Raw genomic sequence first — 19,485 nt, forward strand, 5'->3', positions numbered from 1 at the left:
CTGTTATTTTTCAAACACAGCCTGTGACATGGCAGTTAGGAGCTGATTGGCTAGTACCTTATTTCAATTCTCTTTATCTCCATACAAGGCTTAGTAAATAGACCCTTAGGTGTTTAATCCACGACATGCATGTAAAATGCATCCTGTTTTACAGTGTTTACCAACTTTAGTCCTCAAGTGCACATGTGTTTCCATTACTAGCCGACACATTTTACACAGGTGGAGCTAATTATTTAACTTATGACATTGAGAAGATCTTTAAAACATGCACTGTTAGGGGTCCCTGAGGACTGGCGTTGAGGAACACTGGTTGAATACATTCTCACTATGCCTTATTGGTTAATGAGAAGACAGACCATTTTATAATATTTTAAGTACACCCCATTTGCTACACAGTGGAGACACCCAGTTTGCATTCACTAAAATGCAGCCTATCCCCCTCACTAAGGGTCTATGTACTAAGTCTTGGTGAGAGATTAAGTGGACAGAGATAAATTACCAACCACTCAACTCCTAATTGTCATTTTTCAAACACAGCCTGTTAAGTGACAGGGGCTTGTTTGGCTGGTACTTTATCCATCTACTTTATCTCTCCAAGGGTTAGTACATAGACCCCTAGTAGTTTGTAACCTCACATAGGCATGGGATGACACTGGTGGATGCTTTCTCTTTGTTCCATGCATAGAGTTGATTCACTTTTAATGTTACAAGGATGTGTCACATACTTTATTTTGTGAGTATGTGAAAGCCATCTGCAGTCAGTCCGTCTGCATCAAAAAGTCGGCACCAGAATGTCGACCATTATGATGCTGACCCGGTTCAAATCATAAAATGTCGACACCTGGAAATGTTGACGCTTTGCACAATTTCATCATGAAATGTCAAAATTACCATAAGGGATAAACTTCATTTAAAAACATTCTGACCATGTCGACATTTAATTGTTGAAATGTTGAATGACTGCATTATGAACATGTCGACATGTTTAGTGACGACCATGTCGAAATAGTGTATTGAACCCAGTGAAAGCATCTAACAATTTTCTGTTTTGCTGGTATGTTCCTGGCTCAGCACTGGTCTCTCTGGGTCATGACATTGGAGGACTATGTTTACACCTTTTTTGAACCTAGTATAAATGATACCCCATCTTAAAATATTATTACCAGTGTATCTCTGTGTGTAATAAAATAAGTAATAAAATATTGTTTATTTAATAATATTCTCCCACACCATTCACCATAGGATAAATAATTTTGAGGAATTTCCCAAACTCTGGGCCTGTTTAAATTTAATCTACCTTTCTTACAAAGAACTAAAGATGTTTGTTTATTAGGTGACTCGTAGATTTAATACAATTTATAATAGTTTCCTGAATTATGCCTTAAGTGCTGTCTTTGTACAGGCTTCCATTTCCTCAACATATATTCAATGACCGCAGCAAGTAAATCCTACCAGGTTGCCATATGCTAAATCAGGAGTGTAATACAGTGCTGTATTGTATTACAGGGAATGGAAATGGGCCATTGCTATCCCATGCCCTTCACATGATTACACAACTTGTATTTGCTGCATGTCACATCCTACCTGCACAGGCAATGTCTTCCTGGCCTACACATATTTAATTCATCGTATATGTCTGCTATTTCCTTGTGGTCTCTATATGACCGTTCCTGGGCTGTCCTTTTTAAATGCTTGTGTAATAGAAAAAATATCCATCTCGCATAACATTGCTTACAGCGAGCATGTTATCTAGCGTAGAGTATTTATATAGCGTAATGAAGCTGGAAACTGTTTGGCATATATATATATATATATATATATATATATATCTAATGCGCGTTATTCCAAAGATTCCGCGGTAATCCGTGCATGAAGTCCCAGAGGATGTATTAAGTTAAGTACACTCTGTGGGGCTGAGCGCGCGCGGATACAGCACTTAATTGAATAGCTCAGAGATGACAATTAGCCTCGGGGTAATTGAATATGACCCTAAGAGGGAGATTTATCTAACCTAAAGAGCACAAGTGTAAAGCAGAGTGCATACTGTGAGATCCATTGAACGATCCATCGTTTGGCGCGGATTGGAACGATAGATCGTGCGGTTCACATAGTGTGTATGGACTATCTGCGCACTCCCGTGGTCGCATGTTATATCGTACGTTCGCTCTTGCTGCACGGCCAGCCAGACAATATCGCATGCGGTGCGGTTGCAGGTAATGAAGGACTGAACGAGCGATTTTTTTTTCCGTCGTTCATTACATCGCTCAGTTTGTGCCTGCGGTACGATATGCCGGGCCTGTCGGGCCCACATATCGTCCGTGTACACATCGGTAAGTGTGTACCCAGCATTAGTTTTGCCCATAACAACCAATCGGAGACTATCTCTCATTTATCTAGTAAATTCTATAAAATGATAGCTAGAATCTGATTGCTAATTGCTATGGGCGACAGAACCACGAGTCCTCTTTAGAAGGACTGATAACTCTTGCCCAAAGTTTCTCTTTACCATTTGTAAGCCAGGGTAAGGGGCAGTAAGACGGTTACATTCATTTGCTACCACTATAGCAGTGTAAAACCTTTATTTATGTTCTGGTTAGGAAAGATCTGGGATACAAGCACATTGCTCATTTTTAATCGCTGCAATTTTTTTCCCCCATAGATCACCTCTATTATTATTATTATTATTATTATTACTATTTTTATTTTTTTTATGTATAATATTTTGTTACGCCCTTCAGCTACCCAGAAACCCTCCAGTTTGACGCATCGTTCCTTTTTTTTTTTTCTTCCTCTGTAGCTGTTTAAACTCTAGAGCTGCTCTAATGAAATCTTGTCGCTTTAAATAGAGGTCTGAGGCCTGACCTGCAGTTGTGTGGTTTTCTTGTTTGTCAGACTGGAGCCATTTTCTTATTTTCACAGTTAAGCTGAAAACAAAGGGCCCCTTATCCTCTCCAAACGCTCTGCTCTTAGGGCTGACATCAGCCTTTTCCCAGCAGGCAGCGTTACAGAATTAAGAGTCCTCTTGAAGATCAGGGAATGGGTCACGCAGCCTCTTCTCCTGGCAGTTCCCCTGTATGGAGCGACTGCCAAGTGCAACAGTGCAACCCAGCCCACGATCTCCTCTCCACAAAACTAAAATGAAGTATAAATAAAAGGAAAGTTTGCTGTTTGAGAGCCGGGAAAGCTGGTAAAGAACTACAAACCCCAGCAAAATAGATGTGCATTGCTGTAGCATGACTCCTAATATCGGGAAAGTATGCTAACATTGCAGCATCTACCCCTGGTCTGCAGCACATACATAAAGCTGCTGATGTAAGCAGATATCATTCCAGGGTTTTGTTCACTGGATAGCATAAATGTGGGGATGCTTTGCAGGAAATTCTGGTTGTAATCCAGGGGTCTATTTACTAAGCAGTGTTAGGAGTGATAAGGTGCCAGCCAATCAGCTCCCAACTGTCATCTTACAGGCTGTGTTTGAAAAATGGCAGTTGGGAGCTGATTGGTTGCACCTTATCACTTTCTTATCACTTTTCACTGTGTGTCCGAACACTGCTTAGTAAATAGACCCCACAGTGCCTAAAGCAATGTAAAGTCAGACACATCACATGCATATAACGTGTTTCCGGAAGTCAGGTTATCACCTCCTCGTGGCCAAGGTTTATAGTGTATTTTAGACTCCAGTCTCTGGACAAAGTATGTTTAGTAAGCTTAGAGAATGCTTATAATTTATACCAGTGTGTGTGTGTGAGGCCTTAATAACAAGAGCACAAGCCATCAAATATCATAGCTTTCAGATGTGGTACTCATTTGTTCATAATTTGACCATCCAGTTATAATCTGTAACACCACCACACACACAAGCGAGAAAGCTATGTATAGCTTAGAAAGTTCTCTATACTTCTCATTTGACAAAATGGCTAAATGAAGTGTAAATGATTTATCTCCGTGGGGAAGGTATTATAGTGTTCATTCTAGCACCCTGCCTGGGGCGACGCTCACCGTTTTCTCAGCTGATGCAACAAACTGCTAAGGTACAGATGAGAGTGTGCTAGAAGCACCAGAGCAGAGAGCAACACCCCAGGCAAGAACAAGAGACTGGTTGTGACCGTTGCAGGGTGCTAGAATGAACACACTATTACTTATGTATTAGCTACATTTCCGAGCTGACGCATCATGTCCGTTTTGTTTTGTTAATGAATATGTTTAATATCAAATCTACGACATTACAGATAAATACATGAGGTCCTGAACTGTGTGTTTGTGTCAGTGTTCTAGGTTTTGGGATGAGCCCTGTGCTGTATACCTGCTTGTTCAGTTGGTATTACTGATGCTACACATTCCTGTACTGTGTATCTAGTTAGTTCTCCTCAAACACTAATTGTATCTTTTTAAATGTGTATAAAACCACCTGACATTCGTCTGGGCAGCTCTCACATTGTTCATTTGTGAAGTCATCTAGAAGCTGCTGTTCGAGCAATTTAGAGAAAGCATACTGGTGTCTGACAATTGATAAAAAGTATAGTGAATGTATCACTTTGAAACTTCAGTAGGTGGCGCTGTCACTCAAGCAGGTTAGAAATGTCCCCCAAGAAAGTATATTGGTGTTTCAATTACCCTTTTAAGGCCCAAACTTCAGAAGCCCCTTTTAAGGTTTCTTGTTGACCCTTATTTACAAGGTGGTTTATTTTTTATTTATTCAAGTTTTAGGACATAAAATCATAAAAGTCCATAGTAAACAGTAGTGAGAGTCCCCAGCTGTATAAACAAGGGACAGGCATTTGAAACTATTTCATAAGAGACTGGTAGAGTGCCATCCTTTTGCCCTTGTCCTTATAATCCTTTTCTTTATTCCCTAAATTTCCATTGTAATTGGAGCAGCTAAATATTTGCCATTTCAGTTGTGTTGAATGTCTAATGCTGGGTACACACCGTCCTATACAATCCATCCGTTGCAGGAACGTTAGCCGACAAATGGCTTAAAATGCTTCTGCAACAGTCGGGATCTGGTGGACACATCTTATGGCTGTTTAATATTTCTTGACCCAACCTCCCGATCCCATAGAAGCCCGCACACACTGAGCTATGTCTGCACAGTGTGTATGAGGCTACCGGCAGGTGACGGGGGGACACAGCACTCGGCTGATCAGGAGCATTTAACTCACTCCGCTGCACATCAAAAAGGCATGTACCCAACTTAACTGACCAATCGGACATTCATTGAGAGGGTGAGCAAATTTAAACGATCTTCATAGCCCTCTTAATTCTACATTTTTTTTTTTCTTAAATCATAAATCACTCCAGAAGGCTATAAGAAGAATCTTGATATCCTTTCTCTTTGGTTGTTGTAACCACAGTCACGTAGCACATGGTGTAGTGAGCAGAGAGGCTTTTGGACGTCGCTCTAAGTTCTGTTTTCACTGAGCCATCTTCTCCTCCTCACCTTCTGCATGGCATGCTGAAAGCGATCAGCCTGTATCTGTGCAGCAGACTCACGGTGTCTGGCAGCCATACTTGTATTCACTACATTAATATTTTGAAAATAGATGAGGATTTGTTAGGAGATATGCTTTACAGGACCACATGTTTGCTTTATACAATAGGACAACATGTATGCTTTATACAATAGGACCACATGTATGCTTTATACAATAGGACCACATGTATGCTTTATACAATAGGACCACATGTATGCTTTATACAATAGGACCACATGTATGCTTTATACAATAGGACCACATGTATGCTTCATACGGGATGTAGCTACCATCCTAGCGGTCGGGATACCGGCGCCGGAATCCCAACAGCAGTCAGAATCCCAATTGCCGACAACCAAATGGTAAGTTTTAGGGGGAGGTTTAGGGATATGCATTAGGGGGAAGGTTAGGGTTTAGGCTGCGGAGGTGGAGGTTTAGGTATAGGCTGCGGGAGGGAAGAGTTAGGGATTGGCTGCGGGAGGGAAGGGTTAGGGTTAGGCTGCGGGAGGGAAGGGTTAGGGTTAGGCTGCGGGAGGGAAGGGTTAGGCTGCGGAAGGGAAGGGTTAGGGATAGGCTGCGGGAGGGAAGGGTTAGGGTTAGGCTGCGGGAGGGAAGGGTTAGGCTGCGGAAGGGAAGGGTTAGGGATAGGCTGCGGGAGGGAAGGGTTAGGGTTAGGCTGCGGGAGGGAAGGGTTAGGCTGCGGAAGGGAAGGGTTAGGCTGCGGGAGGGAAGGGTTAGGGTTAGGCTGCGGGAGGGAAGGGTTAGGCTGCGGAAGGGAAGGGTTAGGGATAGGCTGCAGGAGAGAAGGTTTAGGCTGCGGGTGGCAAGGGTTAGGGATAGTCTGCGGGAAAGGTGAGTTAGGGAGAGGGAATAGGGGTTACGGTTAGGACACTTGCCTAATTGGGTCGGGATTCTGACTGTCAGGATGCCGCATCCCGTAGCCAATCCCTTTTATACAGTAGGACCACATGTATGGTTTATAGGTACTTAACCTATGTGAGACTGCTGCTTTAAGCTCTGTATCTAATGGTATGCCAACAAAATGGCATTAAATCCACCCACATGTGTACCAGAGCAGGGTAACCTGTAAACATTTTTTGCTGTTCTGCAATGTCTTGGATTGGTCCAGCGACTAACCACCTGCAATAACTAAATGAATTTAACAAATAACATATCTGAAATGGAGGAGGATGAACCTGAATTTCAGGCTTTAATGTAAGAGCCCCATAAATTGAAATGTTCATATAGCAGATTTCCCAGATGTTTCCTGAGATTTGTCAGATGTACCATTTACTAGAAAGTGGGACTCCTGGGAAGGCCGTTGTTGTGGAGACTGTTGCTACAGACATTTATTCTGGGGAAGGTTTTAAAACAACTTACGCTCCACACTGTACATTTAATAAATGTGCCTCGCACGCACTAACCGTTCCGAGGAGGAGTCGGGCTGGAGAACTAAACCTTACGCTGACCCACTTTCTGTATTGATTTGCCAAAGAAAACGGCCACTAACCCTTTTCAGCTCAACTCGATTTATTAGCCGTCACCTCTATAAAATGCTGCTGTCTGCAGGCCCTGATGTACTGACATGGTGCAAATCCCTGTTAAACGGAATACTAATAACTGTGTTTGCACACCCTCATGTTTGCTCTTGTTGCTGTATTCTGCACTAGCCATGTATAACACACAGCACAATGTTAACACGGATCGTTTTATCTATTCCACCTCTGCATTTGTAATGAAAAATATAAACTAAAGACTATAATGGTCTGCACACAGCACAACTTGTCAGATGCCATTTTGCCGAGTTTCGGAGCAAATGTCTCGGCCCTCATCCTGCCACATACTCATACAGTACTCTCTGAAGCAAAATTAAACACTCTCCAGAACACCCCCCCCAACTGCCCTCTATATTTACATTTTGCAACAATCCGGTAATCCTGTCATTGCTTCAGTGCTTATACAGTTGTTGTGTTTCTTAGTTGTCCTGTGAGACTATTTTGTTTCAGCTGATTATGGTAAAGGCTCCTAAACATGACCCCTCTTTTTTTTTTTTTTTTTTTAGTCCCATTTGTTATATCCTAGATCAGGGGTATTCTACATGCTACCCTCCAGCTGTTGTTGAACTACACATCCCAGCATGTCCTACCACAGTTTTAGCATGCCCTAATAGCAAAACTGTGGCAGGACAAGCTGGAGGGCCGCATGTCGAATACCCCTGACCTAGATCCTCAAACTATGGTACTTGTAACTGAAAGAGGAGCTCGGATAGAACCTGGGGGTACTTCATAAACATCACTCAAATAATATTACATTTGTTACATTTGTTATTCAAATAAAATAAACAAAATACTAATCGGACTATTTTTTAAAGCTTTTTAATTGCATAAGGAGCCGCTTCAGACAATGTTACTCAGATTTTGGCGCACTTTGGATACATTTTCCAACACGGCAGGGACTACTAGGTAGAATGAACAGACTGCAAGGTGGAAACTGTTTTAAAAAAATAAATGGATAACCCCATCCAGTGTTTAGTGAGCTTACAAATAACCATCATTGCTGTGTACATGCCCCTCTGTTCTCCTGATCTATCAGGGTCCTCCAAGAAGCGATGGTCCTATAGTAACGCACCATACGCACACGCCTTATTTCTGCTCCGATCGCAGGATTACAGGAACGGTCTAATATGTGCACCTGCCCTGTACACGGTGCAGTAATGCAGATAACGTTCTGACACGCAGTTAAACTGTTCACTATGGAGCTCTATTGGTTTATGCAACAAGATTTTGTATTTATGTGGAGCCTATTTTGTACAAACAGCTAATATGTATTTGGAATCATATTAAATGCTCTATTTGTAATAATTGGCTCTTGAGAATATTAACTAAGAAGCAAATAAGTTCTGAAACACAGCACAAATCACACGCTGTGGTAGAATATACATATATATATATATATATATATATATATATATATACACACACACACACACACCTTATAAAGGGGGAGGGGCGTGTAGCACCACAATTATGTGATGTCATTAGGGGTGGAGCTATTACCACATGTATGACTTCATTTTTGTTGTGGCTATAAAATATATAAAACGTATTGTCGCATTAGAAGTTTTACATACATACATACATACATACATACATACATACATACATACATACATTACTAAAAAAATTTTAAAACATTTTTTTTATTTATTTTTTCAATCAAAATTGATCCTGACTTAAAATACCTATGAAGTAAAAGTTGAAGGGAATAGTTTTCTTATTTTTTTTTTCTTGTTTTCAATAAATGTGATCTTATCTAATTGCTGCATTGTCACTAATTCTTATTAAAACTAAAGCAACAAAATCATAACCATGGTTATTGCTGCGTTATAATGAAATCTCCACACTGCACTGCCCTGCTGTTACTTTGATGGTCTTGTCATCTAAAGCAGCTTCAGAGAGGACTTTTAATTTGACACGGTGCCTGCCAGCCCGGTTTGTGCAGAGCAGACAGCTTGCCAAGTTTATGAGGCCCAGGGCTCTCTGGTGGGAGGACGCTGGCCCGTCTTCATGCTCTTTGGCAATGATTAAAGTGAGGTTAGTATTTAAAAACACACACACACAAAATACAAAGGAGAAATCCTTTTGTTTCATTCCCTTATCCTATATTCTGATTTTCCCCCAGATGGCAATTTCATATTCTCAGCTGCTGTAAATTTAGTCCGTGAGACAGCAGGCAGGGAATGGTGCTGAGTTATAGGGGAGGGGGGTACAAAGTGGCCGCTAGTCTCCTGCCCTTGTTCCATGAGTTTATGGGTTATGGTACCAGAGAATAGGGCTTGGTAACTGCAAAATGCTTCTATGGAGTGATGTAATAAATATAATTGGCAGTAATGAGGAGGAATCCGGAATGTGGTGTAATACGTTTTACCACTTATCTTATATATAATGTCTGAAGCCACCTAGGTATATACCAGGGTTTTCCAAACTCTGTCCTCACGTCACCCTTACAGTTCTGGTTTTAAGGATGTTCATGCTATTATTAAACTGCCTGACGTATTAATTAAGTCACCTGTGCTTAAGCATGGATATCCTTAAAACCTGGACTGTTGAGTGGCTGTGGAAACGCAACACGGGGCAGGTATGGAGAGACATGGCTCCCATTACTAAGATAAAACAGATCATGGGATTTGCTGTGTCTTTGTGTATATACTGTCATGGAAATACCTACTATGGCAATAGATGAGAAACTGGAAGCTAAATCCTAATATGTGCTTATGGAACAAAAAATAGCCTCCTAAATAGTGCCATTCTGCGACCGCTTTTCCTGTGTGAATGAAGTTGGCTCTGAGAGCTGTGCGCAGCCTTTGGAACTCTTTGTCAGGTTCATATTCTAGCACTGTGCAGAGGTGACTGGAGCAGTAGAGGGGAGGAAGGTGCACTCAGGACATCAGATTGGTAGTGAAGGGCGTGCGGGTCATGTGACAAGATGACAGCCAGGCTGGCCACTGATTGAGATGAGCACGGGCCGGTATATAGATATCTCAACAAAGGTCTAATGCATTAGTTTTGTAAGGCAAATGGCCATATGGGATTTTTGACTTTGCATGATTTTAGTCCTTGGTTGTAATTATATAATATAGGAATATTCAGGCTGACTCTAGCGCACGTTTGTGTGTGTGTGTGTGTGTGTGTGTGTGTGTTTTTGTTTGTTTGTTTTCATTATAGTTGTGATGTCCATATCATGAAAATGTGGTTTTATGTTGAATAAATTTTGGTACTGAAGAAGCACCCATCACCCATGTACGGGTAGCTGTTTTGTTACCTGATCAGCTGAGGCAGACATTTTGTGTGAAGAATGCATTTTATTATTTTGGAGTCTGTGACATTACTGAAGCACATAATGGGGGCGATTCAATTCTGCGCGATGTTAGGCTGACTAAAGAATTTCTTCACACCTTCCTGAGGGTGTGAGCAGAAATCCGACTCAAGTGCCGGCCGTGAGGCTGTTTGATGGCTTAGCGCTGCACTAACACCCTCCCGGCGGTACTTTATTGGGGGAATGCCGGTTAGCGTGACTATAAACAGCCAGCTTTACTTGTGCTATCCGACATTCTCCGACTTAAGTCTGACTACCCAGACTTAACGGCGAGCTAAAATGAATAGTCCCTAGACCTCCTTCCCAGGGATATACACAGCGCAGTGAAGTGAATCGCCCCCAATGGGGCTGCATTCATGTGGCCAGTGGCATAGCAATAGGGGTAGCAGCGGTTGGGGCCACAGGTTTAGGTGGCGTCCTGCTGTGACACCAGTTTGCTAGTTGGGGATTGTGATGACTGGTTATTTCCCGTTGTTTGTGAACGTGAGTGCTGTGCTGCTAATGTTATTTCTGTCCATTTTGTGCTGTGCGTTTGTCCAATAGCTGACACATAATTATCCTTCTAATTCTAGAACTGCTGCTCGATTTACTGAATTCACTTTTTTTTTTTTTTTTTTCCAACTCTTTCAATTTAGAACCAAGGCTCTCAATGGTGATTACAGAAAAGACCTGCGAGATCGAAGTCGCAGTCCGATAGAGCGTGCAGCAGCTCCAACTATGAGTTTACATGCAAGTCATATGTATGCCTCAATTCCAACCATCAGTATGGATCAACCTCTCGCACTCACCAAAAACAGCGACCTTTCCAGAAGCTTGGGAATCACCCCTAATATGGGCCCTGTGGAACGCCAACAGGTACCTGATCACAGTGACACTGCAGCAGCAGCAACTTTCATGTATGGGTTTTATTCAGTACAGTGCATGAAAAACGCTCTTATCAAAGATTATTGCTGGATCAAGCTAGGCAAGCCTATCGGGGGCAATTCAGTGGTTTCATGTGCCCGTCATTTATTGTGGATGTCTGTTCGCAGAAATTCTGAGGTTTGAGCACAAATTTGTCCAAAGTAGGGTATCTGGGCGCCTTAACTGGCACTTGGCATGGGAGAAGCAGCTTTATAAGGCTATTCCTGTGCATTTTGGACACAACGCGGCTGTCACGAGCAGCGCAGAGCTGATCGCACAAATAATTGAATAGCTCCTTTTACTTTGGTATCTGTGGGCGACCAAAAAGAATTGAATCGCCACTGCTATGCCTCAGCTGTAAAGCAGCCATTTAGGTCAGGCAAGTAAACTATTGCAAAATAACTTCAGACCATATATTCCATTGAACATTTAGAGAAACCAGCAGAAACCCCTCCGTTAAGTATTGGCTTTATTTACCCTTTAAACTAGTACAGTATATGTTTACCCAGCCTCTATCGATTTAAGGTCTAATCATAGACTATACGGCAGGCGACCCCCAGGCACACTTTCCATTGCTGTGTCTGTATTTGGAGTTTATTCAGCAAAACATCTCAGATGTAGTTTCTTTTCTCGTATAAGGAGTGTCAGTGAATTGGACTTTGTGTTTTAGGGATTAGAGCTCTATCTTTAGCCGGTACTGTTAAGCAGAGAAAACAATCCTGGTATTCTGATTAAACGACATTCCCGCGAAAGAATAATGGTTCTTCCTGAGCATGCTGTACAGTACTCAGATCATCTACACACAATCCTTTACCCCCTACTAGATAATAAAAGGATATTAGAAGTTACCCAGGCTGCATGCTCTATATAAGCCAGGAACCCTTAGTAGGTGCTATATTCCTTACCGTACACGTCACTGAGAGATCAGGTTACCTTTTACGTGGTGTTCCTCACATCTACTAATGAATCGTGACCCTGGTACCTCTCTCTCCATCTCATGTAACTCTCTATTACCTTAGAACCGACCATCAGTGATCACCTGTGCACCAGCCAGCAACCGGAACTGTAACCTGTCTCACTGCCCGGTCGCCCATAGTGGTTGTGTCTCAGCTATGCCAGCAAATTTCAGGCGGCCGTCAAACAGTAAGTTACAATTCAGTATAGATGATTAAAGTACTTTACATATATACAGTTTACAGAAATGTTTTTGTTTTGTGATGGCAAAGAGTCATTACCTACTGCAACTCTTAACTTCAGCATATGGATGTGTTTAAGAAATGCCAGACTGTGTTCTAACCATTCAGCAATGTTTTGCTTTGCCCATCCAGCTACAACTTCCTGTGACCCTGTGGTAGAAGAACACTTTCGCCGGAGCCTTGGCAAGAACTACAAAGAACCAGAGCCCGTGACAAACTCTGTGTCCATCACTGGCTCAGTTGATGATCATTTTGCCAAGGCGCTGGGAGAAACCTGGCACCGGATCAAAGCAGCCAAGGACGGAGTGTCCAGCAGCCCCGAATCCGCCTCTCAAAGGGGCCAGTCCTCTCCTTCCTCTCACATGGTCAACCATAATCACTCCTCATCCGTACTGTCATAGAGCGAATCTCTGCGAGATCAGAAGCGGCTGCTTTCACTGGGCTTTGAAGAATGCTAAAGATTAGTGTAATGAGCAGAGTTACTATTATTATTTGTTGTTGCTTGGCACGAAGTGGATGCCTCTAGAAAAGAAAAAACCTTATAGCAGGAACTATTGTTCTTTTTTCTTTTTTTTTTTTTTACCTTAATGTAGCATCTTAACTTCCTGCCTCTGTTACCAAAGAACCTCTAATGCAAGCCTGCTACCCACTGACTGACCCACCTTTAAAACCCATTCACATTGCATTACACCAGTTGGTTGATCCACATGCTTTTGCTTACCAGCTTCTAGAACTAGAGCGCTATTTTTTTTTTTTTTCTTCATCCCCTTGTTGAGTAATATTGTATGTATTTACTTGAAAAGAATTGTCATGTCTGATTTGCACTATTTACAGAGGATCAAGACTTCATGCTAAAATGTAGAGGGCAAACTGCAAATATGGAGGAATTAAGATTGTATCGGTCTCCTACATTGACTGGAGGTAGCCATATTGGTGGTGGAATTGGTACTTCTGGTGGAGACAGCCATTTTGTGGGCTAAATTAGTGCATGTAATGGAGGCAGCTGCTGACTCAATATTCGGCCTATACGTTCACTAAGAACCAGTGACCTCCCAGGTTTCGTTTTCAGAGAGCTGCATTGCCAAGAATATTTGTTTAGCTCACAAAATGGCTGCTGTGTAGGAGATAGGTCCACTTAAGGATTATCGTCCTTTTAGAAAGGTAGGTCTGGAACAGAAAGTATAGATGAGGCTGGTGTGTCTCTTGCAACTGGACTGCAAATCATTGAGAAGACAAGACACCAGCAGTCTACTATCTTTGCAGTTTGCAGGCGTAGAGGTCGGAAAGAGTAATAGTGCATGTTTCATGAAAATAAAATAGCTGGTAACTATTAATTTTGAGATGAGTAGAGATCGTAATACTTATTATCCTCTTCAGATTTAGTTTATTTTTCAGTATAGTCCTTTGACATACTTACTGCTGGTACAGTTGTACTCATGTAATATTTTATTTGGTGTTCTCTGTTAGCGGTAACCAGCTAGAGCCTCAGGACAGGCGTTGGTAAATCGGTTAATTAATTCTGATAATGTGTGGTACAGGATGCTGTGTGTCTATGGTAAGCAATTGCTATAGTTCCCTTTTTGCTTTTGTATTATGTCTCTAGTTTGACAGAGGAATGGCATCAGATTAGTTTAGAACACATCCCCCTGTTGCTTTCAGCCTAATCTGTTGTTTGAGATTGTAGATTGCGTTTGGAGCTTTGTGTAAACCTGTAAATTATTTACATTCCTCTCATTTGAAAACCTATCTTAGGTTTCATAACAACATCACAACATCACTCTTATTTTTCGAAGTTGAAAAATCGCTCCTAATCCAAAAGTAAAAAAAAAAAAAAAAAAGCAAAATAACTTTTATTTTTAAATTATATATAATGTCTTTTCCCTGTGTGTACCATCCATACATTCCAGTCTCCCAGTGAAAATATAAAGTTTTATATACAAGTGTGCGTGTGTGTTTAGATATGTACACATTACTAGTTTATTTTGCAAGATTGAATTGATTGGTGGAAAATTTAAATATTTAGCAGGCGGCCCCAATATCTGTATGTGTGCGCCCCCCCTGCCCCATAGATTTAACTTTAACGTCATAATGTGGGTGTCACTAAAACTACACTATCCCCAATTCAGACATTTCACTGCTATGTTACTGGGTAGTCAATGCTTAAGTGTTTAGCATTCAATGTAGGAAAAATAAGAAAAGGAAAAGAAAAAAGAAAAACTTTTAAATGAACACTTTTTTTTTATATAGGTAACTTTAAGACCATCGTTACGCTGTGCGTAAAGAATGTACAGAAAAATTTGTAGGTATTTTTTTTTTTTTTCTTTGAAGAACAATTAATTTGTTAATGATATGTAGCTATTTAATTCGCTCCCTCTAATTGTAATCATACTGTGTTGTTTTGTTTGTTTTGGTTTTTTTTTTTTTTTTTTGGTTGTCTGGAAGAATTTTTTTTACCCCTTGTTTAGATGTGTCTGTAATACATTGATGTGCAGGTACACTTGTATTGTATGGAAACGCTGCATTAATATTGGATAGCCACTAGCGTGTTATTGCTGCAGTCTACTGAGTGTTGCAGGGATCTGGGATACGGAGGTGGACTCTGTGTAAAGTGAACACATTGCTGTTTGTTATCCTGGACAAATGTTTAAAAATAAAAACTAAAAAAAAAACATTATATTTTATGTCCATGTCAAGCCCACGGACTGATTGTGAGTCCTTCTTTTTATTTTTGTAAACGTCCTGGGTAAAAAAGGCAATCTGGCCACCCCGGTTGTGTAGAAAAAATGTGACTTTCATATAAACAATCTCAAATTTGTGTATATAGGAGGGAGGCTTGATCGCCTTACATGATTCTGTTGACCCGTCTCAGATGGGTGCTTAAACAGCACAGGTGGCCAAACGATACACTTAAATAAACGCAAGCACTCGGCTGACAATTTTGTTGTTGTGTTGTTTTATTAACCCATAACGCATTGTATCGATGTGCGCTGGTTATATGTACTGTCTAACTGCACATTATGTAGTTAGTCTTTTATTAACTGTTGATGTATTGTGTAATGTCACTGGTTCTGATACACAGAAACAAACTCTTCTAGCTGGCACAGTATTAGACTACTGCACAGGTTGTTGTGTAAAAATAAAACTCACATGGCTAATGTAATGCCAACTAGAGAACACCCTAAGAGGACCGAAGCTATGATTTTGTGGGGGGGTTTGTATGGTTTTTTTTCCCCTCATTTGGCTAAATTCTTACTGAAATATTGGCTGAAAAACTGGAGGTGCGTTTTGCACAGGGACGGAAATAGGTCAATGTTTTTATCCCCTCTACTCTCATTCGTTAAACGAACAATCTGTTTTTAAAGTCTACTTGTCATGTCTTCTCATGAGCAGTGGAGCAGCCATTTTGTGTTTGAAGTAACAATACAGACTATTGCTTCACTAGTAGGTGGTGACAATTTTGAGGGATGAATGTTAGTCTAACCTACAAAATGGCTTCCTCAATTGTGTACAAATAACTTTAAATCCATCTTTCACCAATTGTTTTATAAGGAACAAAGAAAAGAAGAATTTTGGGCTATAAGATCAATGTGTACTTGAAACCAGCGATAAACAAATAAAAATACAATAAAAAAGGTCTGTGTTTCCCAGAGTGGAATAATCCGCAGGTCTTTTTCAACATTTCCATGTTTGTAAATCTGTAATATAGCATTCTGTTGTGGCCTTTGTTTCGTCTGGAAACAGAAATAAAATAAAAAAAAAAAAAAAGTTTGGCAGGCCATCTTTTTTTTTTTTTGTACTTAAAAGTAGCCTTAAAGAACAATAAAGTGCTCTTAAACCACAGTATGTGTTTTGTATGCTTCTTTCTCCTTTCCTTATTGTGTGATACTTACTTCCCGTGAAGCAAAATCATTCTATCCTAATGTAGCTAAACTCCAGGTCCTAATTGTCCTTATTACAGTATTTATACACCACATCTTATACTGGTTATCCCTCCTTTCTATAACACACTTAGGGGTAAATTTACTATTGCTCAATTTGCAGGTCGATTTGAGGAGTGATTTAGCACTTCTCAAATTGCATGCAGTGAAAAACGTTTTGAAAGTCGATTTGTTTTGCGATTTGCAAAACAAATTCGATTTGAGTCGGTTTTGAAGAGTGATTTGCTGTTCGATTTGGCAAGTTCATGTCCAAATCGAAAGGCAAATCACTCTTCAAATCCCAGACACAACGAACTGCTTCATGCTTTCACAATCAGCATGAGCAGTTCATTGTCACACATATACATGCAGACATCAGTGAGATGACTGCATGTATCTCACTGTAAAAAGCGTCTAAAGAGTTAAAGTAAGAAAAAAAAAAAAAAACGTGAGGTCACCCCCCCAAACCAAAACCAGCCCCAGACTTTGCAAACCCTGTTCTGGTTGACTAAGTACAGGGAAAAATTACGTAGGGTCTCCCTGTACTTAGTACAACCAGCACTGGGCTATGGGAAGCAGAGCTGGTTCTGGATTTACAAGGAAAAATTTGCGTAGGGTCTCCCTGTAAGATCCAGAACCAGCCCTGGACCCTTTCTAACAGGGGGCTGATGCCACAGCCAAGGGAGCCCTATCACCGGGCCCCCCAGCCGCAGCATCAGCCCTGACAGTCGGCCCAGGCCAGGGATCCCTGGGGAGTTGGAGACCCCTTCAAAAAAAGGGATCTCCCTCTCCAGGGCACCCCTAGCCTGGGCTAATAGCCCGGGGCTATCCCCTGCCACCCGTGGGTGGTGGGTTGATTGTGACAGTGTGGTGTAAAAATAGATATAAACAAACATTGTCTTTCCAGTAGAACTGCAGGTCCCAGCAAGCCTCCCCTGCATGCTGGTACTTGGAGAACCACAAGTACCAGCATGCGGGGCATTAAGGGCCCACTGGGACTTGTAGTTCACCTGTAAAGAAATGTCACAAGAAGCACACACACCTTACAAAGTATAACTTTAATACATACATACACACACACACAATACTCATCTATCTTACTTCCAGTTGTCCCCTTCTCCAGTAGGCATCCATGGGTTAAATTAAAAAACGATAACCCGACCCTCGCATTAAACCAAACGGATTACTCCTTAATGCGAGGGTCGGGTTATCGTTTTTTTTATTTTAACCCATGGATGCCTACTGGAGAAGGGGACCACTGGAGGTAAGATAGGTGAGTATTGTGTGAGTGTATGTATTAAAGTTAACACTGTTGGGGAGATGTACTAAGGCAGGCCTGGCCAACCTGTGGCTCTCCAGCTGTTGTGAAACTACAAGTCCCAGCATGCCCTGCAACAGTTTTAGCATTCCCTAATAGCAAAACTGTAGCAGGGCATGCTGGAACTTGTAGTTTCACAACAGCTGGAGAGCCACAGGTTGGCCAGGCCTGCACTAAGTGGTCTATGTACTAAGCCTTTGAGATAGAAAGTACCAAGCAATCATTTTTGAAACACAGCCTGTAAAATGTCAGTTAGGAGCTGATTGGTTGGTACTTCATCTCCATCCACTTTCTCTCTCTCCAAGGCTTAGTACAACTCCACCTGTCTCTGGTAAATATACCCAGAGTTGTATATATCAAAGTGCAGGTTTTTAGAAGTGGAGATGTTGCCCATAGCAATCAATCAGATTCTACTTATCATTTATCTAGCATCTTCTAGAAGATAATAGCCAGAATCTGATTGGTTGTTATGGGCAACATTTCCACTTCTAAAAAACTCACTTTAGTAAATATACCCCCTAGAGTCTATAGTGTTCATGCAAAACAAACCTTACAAAATGTTATTGTATAGATAAAAGGGAAAAAGAGCATAAAAAAGCAGTGGAAAAATAGTGGGGTGGGGGGGGGGGGGGGGAGAATGTTTCTTCCCTTAATGAAAATCGTCATGTTGGTCAGTCTGAAATGAAATGGGAGCACGCTTGAACAATTTTCGTTCATTGTTATTGTTCAAAAAATCGTTCAGTTTCTGCGTTATAACGATGTCGTTATAGTTAAATCGTTAAAAAAATCGTTACGTGTGTACGCACCTTAAGGTGGTGGCCATAAGCCCAAGTAGCTAAGCATATGTACACATTGCACCTAACACCTGGGGAGGTATAAAGGTTACACAGGGCTCTATGAACACTAATGCCCTGATCAGAGGAGGACGCAGTGCCCATAGCTCTGAGCAGCACAGTGTCATACACACGGTCTGTGAATTGTATAGAGGGCATTCCTAGGAGGTACTGGAGACGAAGCTGACGTGGGCGCTCCGCTGAAAGCTGCTGCAGAGACCCACAGACGGCCATACCCAGACTGCGAAACGACACCTGCCATAGGGCTGCCGCACGTGTCCATGGTACATCTAACAACGCTCCTGATGATAATGCACTGTCCTAAGCTGCTGCAAGATGGCTTCTCAGTTCTCTACAAATCGGAGGTGGCATTAGCATAAAGACGCAGGCACCACCGCGGCAAAAGACAGCTACTGCCGCAACATCTGCCTCCACTGTTGAATCAGGCCCTAAATGCATTACAATAGGCGAGAAAGGGTTAATAAATCTCTCAAAAGGTTCCAGTCTGTAGACTTAAGCAACGTACACACTTGGTGATATTAATGGACGATTATGACATCATAATCATTCAATCGCTCATTAATCATGCACTATAATGTCGGAAACGACCAGCGATGTGCGCTCCCGCTGGTCGTTTCCGACATCAATCATTGCCTGAATACGCCGGTCAATCTGCCGATAACGACAGATTGGCCATGTTCAGGGATGAGGGAGGGTGCTTATAGTGACATATCGTTCAGTGTAGGCACTACAGGGATCAGGAACGACTGTACAATTACAATGTCTTAATCGTACTGTCTTTCCTAATCACCTAGTGTGTATGCTGCTTTAAACTATTAGTCTTCCTATAAATGTACAGATAATCTATAGAGTGGCCCCAATGTATCACCCTCTCTTTTGATGTGGGCGGCTCTCCTGTCAAAATACAATATCTCAAGCAGCTCTGATTTAGCCATAGCTAAAGAAAGG

General features: G+C 41.5%; 1 protein-coding gene across 3 annotated transcripts in view; it reads left to right on the forward strand.

Moving 5' to 3' along the window:
- The window catches only part of VGLL4 (vestigial like family member 4), a 106,272-nt gene extending 89,984 nt beyond the window's left edge, over window positions 1-16,288 (forward strand). For all 3 annotated transcript variants that reach the window (XM_088472721.1, XM_088472720.1, XM_088472719.1), the window contains 3 exons: window positions 10,985-11,204; window positions 12,272-12,395; window positions 12,581-16,288. In XM_088472721.1, the coding sequence (XP_088328847.1) occupies window positions 10,985-11,204; window positions 12,272-12,395; window positions 12,581-12,849 (613 nt within the window). In that variant the 3' untranslated portion in view covers window positions 12,850-16,288. The remainder of the gene's footprint in view (window positions 1-10,984; window positions 11,205-12,271; window positions 12,396-12,580) is intronic.
- The last annotated feature ends 3,197 nt before the right edge of the window (window positions 16,289-19,485 follow it).

Source organism: Taudactylus pleione, unplaced genomic scaffold (genome assembly GCF_031769625.1).
Source record: "Taudactylus pleione unplaced genomic scaffold, aTauple2 ptg000128l, whole genome shotgun sequence".
Lineage (NCBI taxonomy): Eukaryota > Metazoa > Chordata > Amphibia > Anura > Myobatrachidae > Taudactylus > Taudactylus pleione.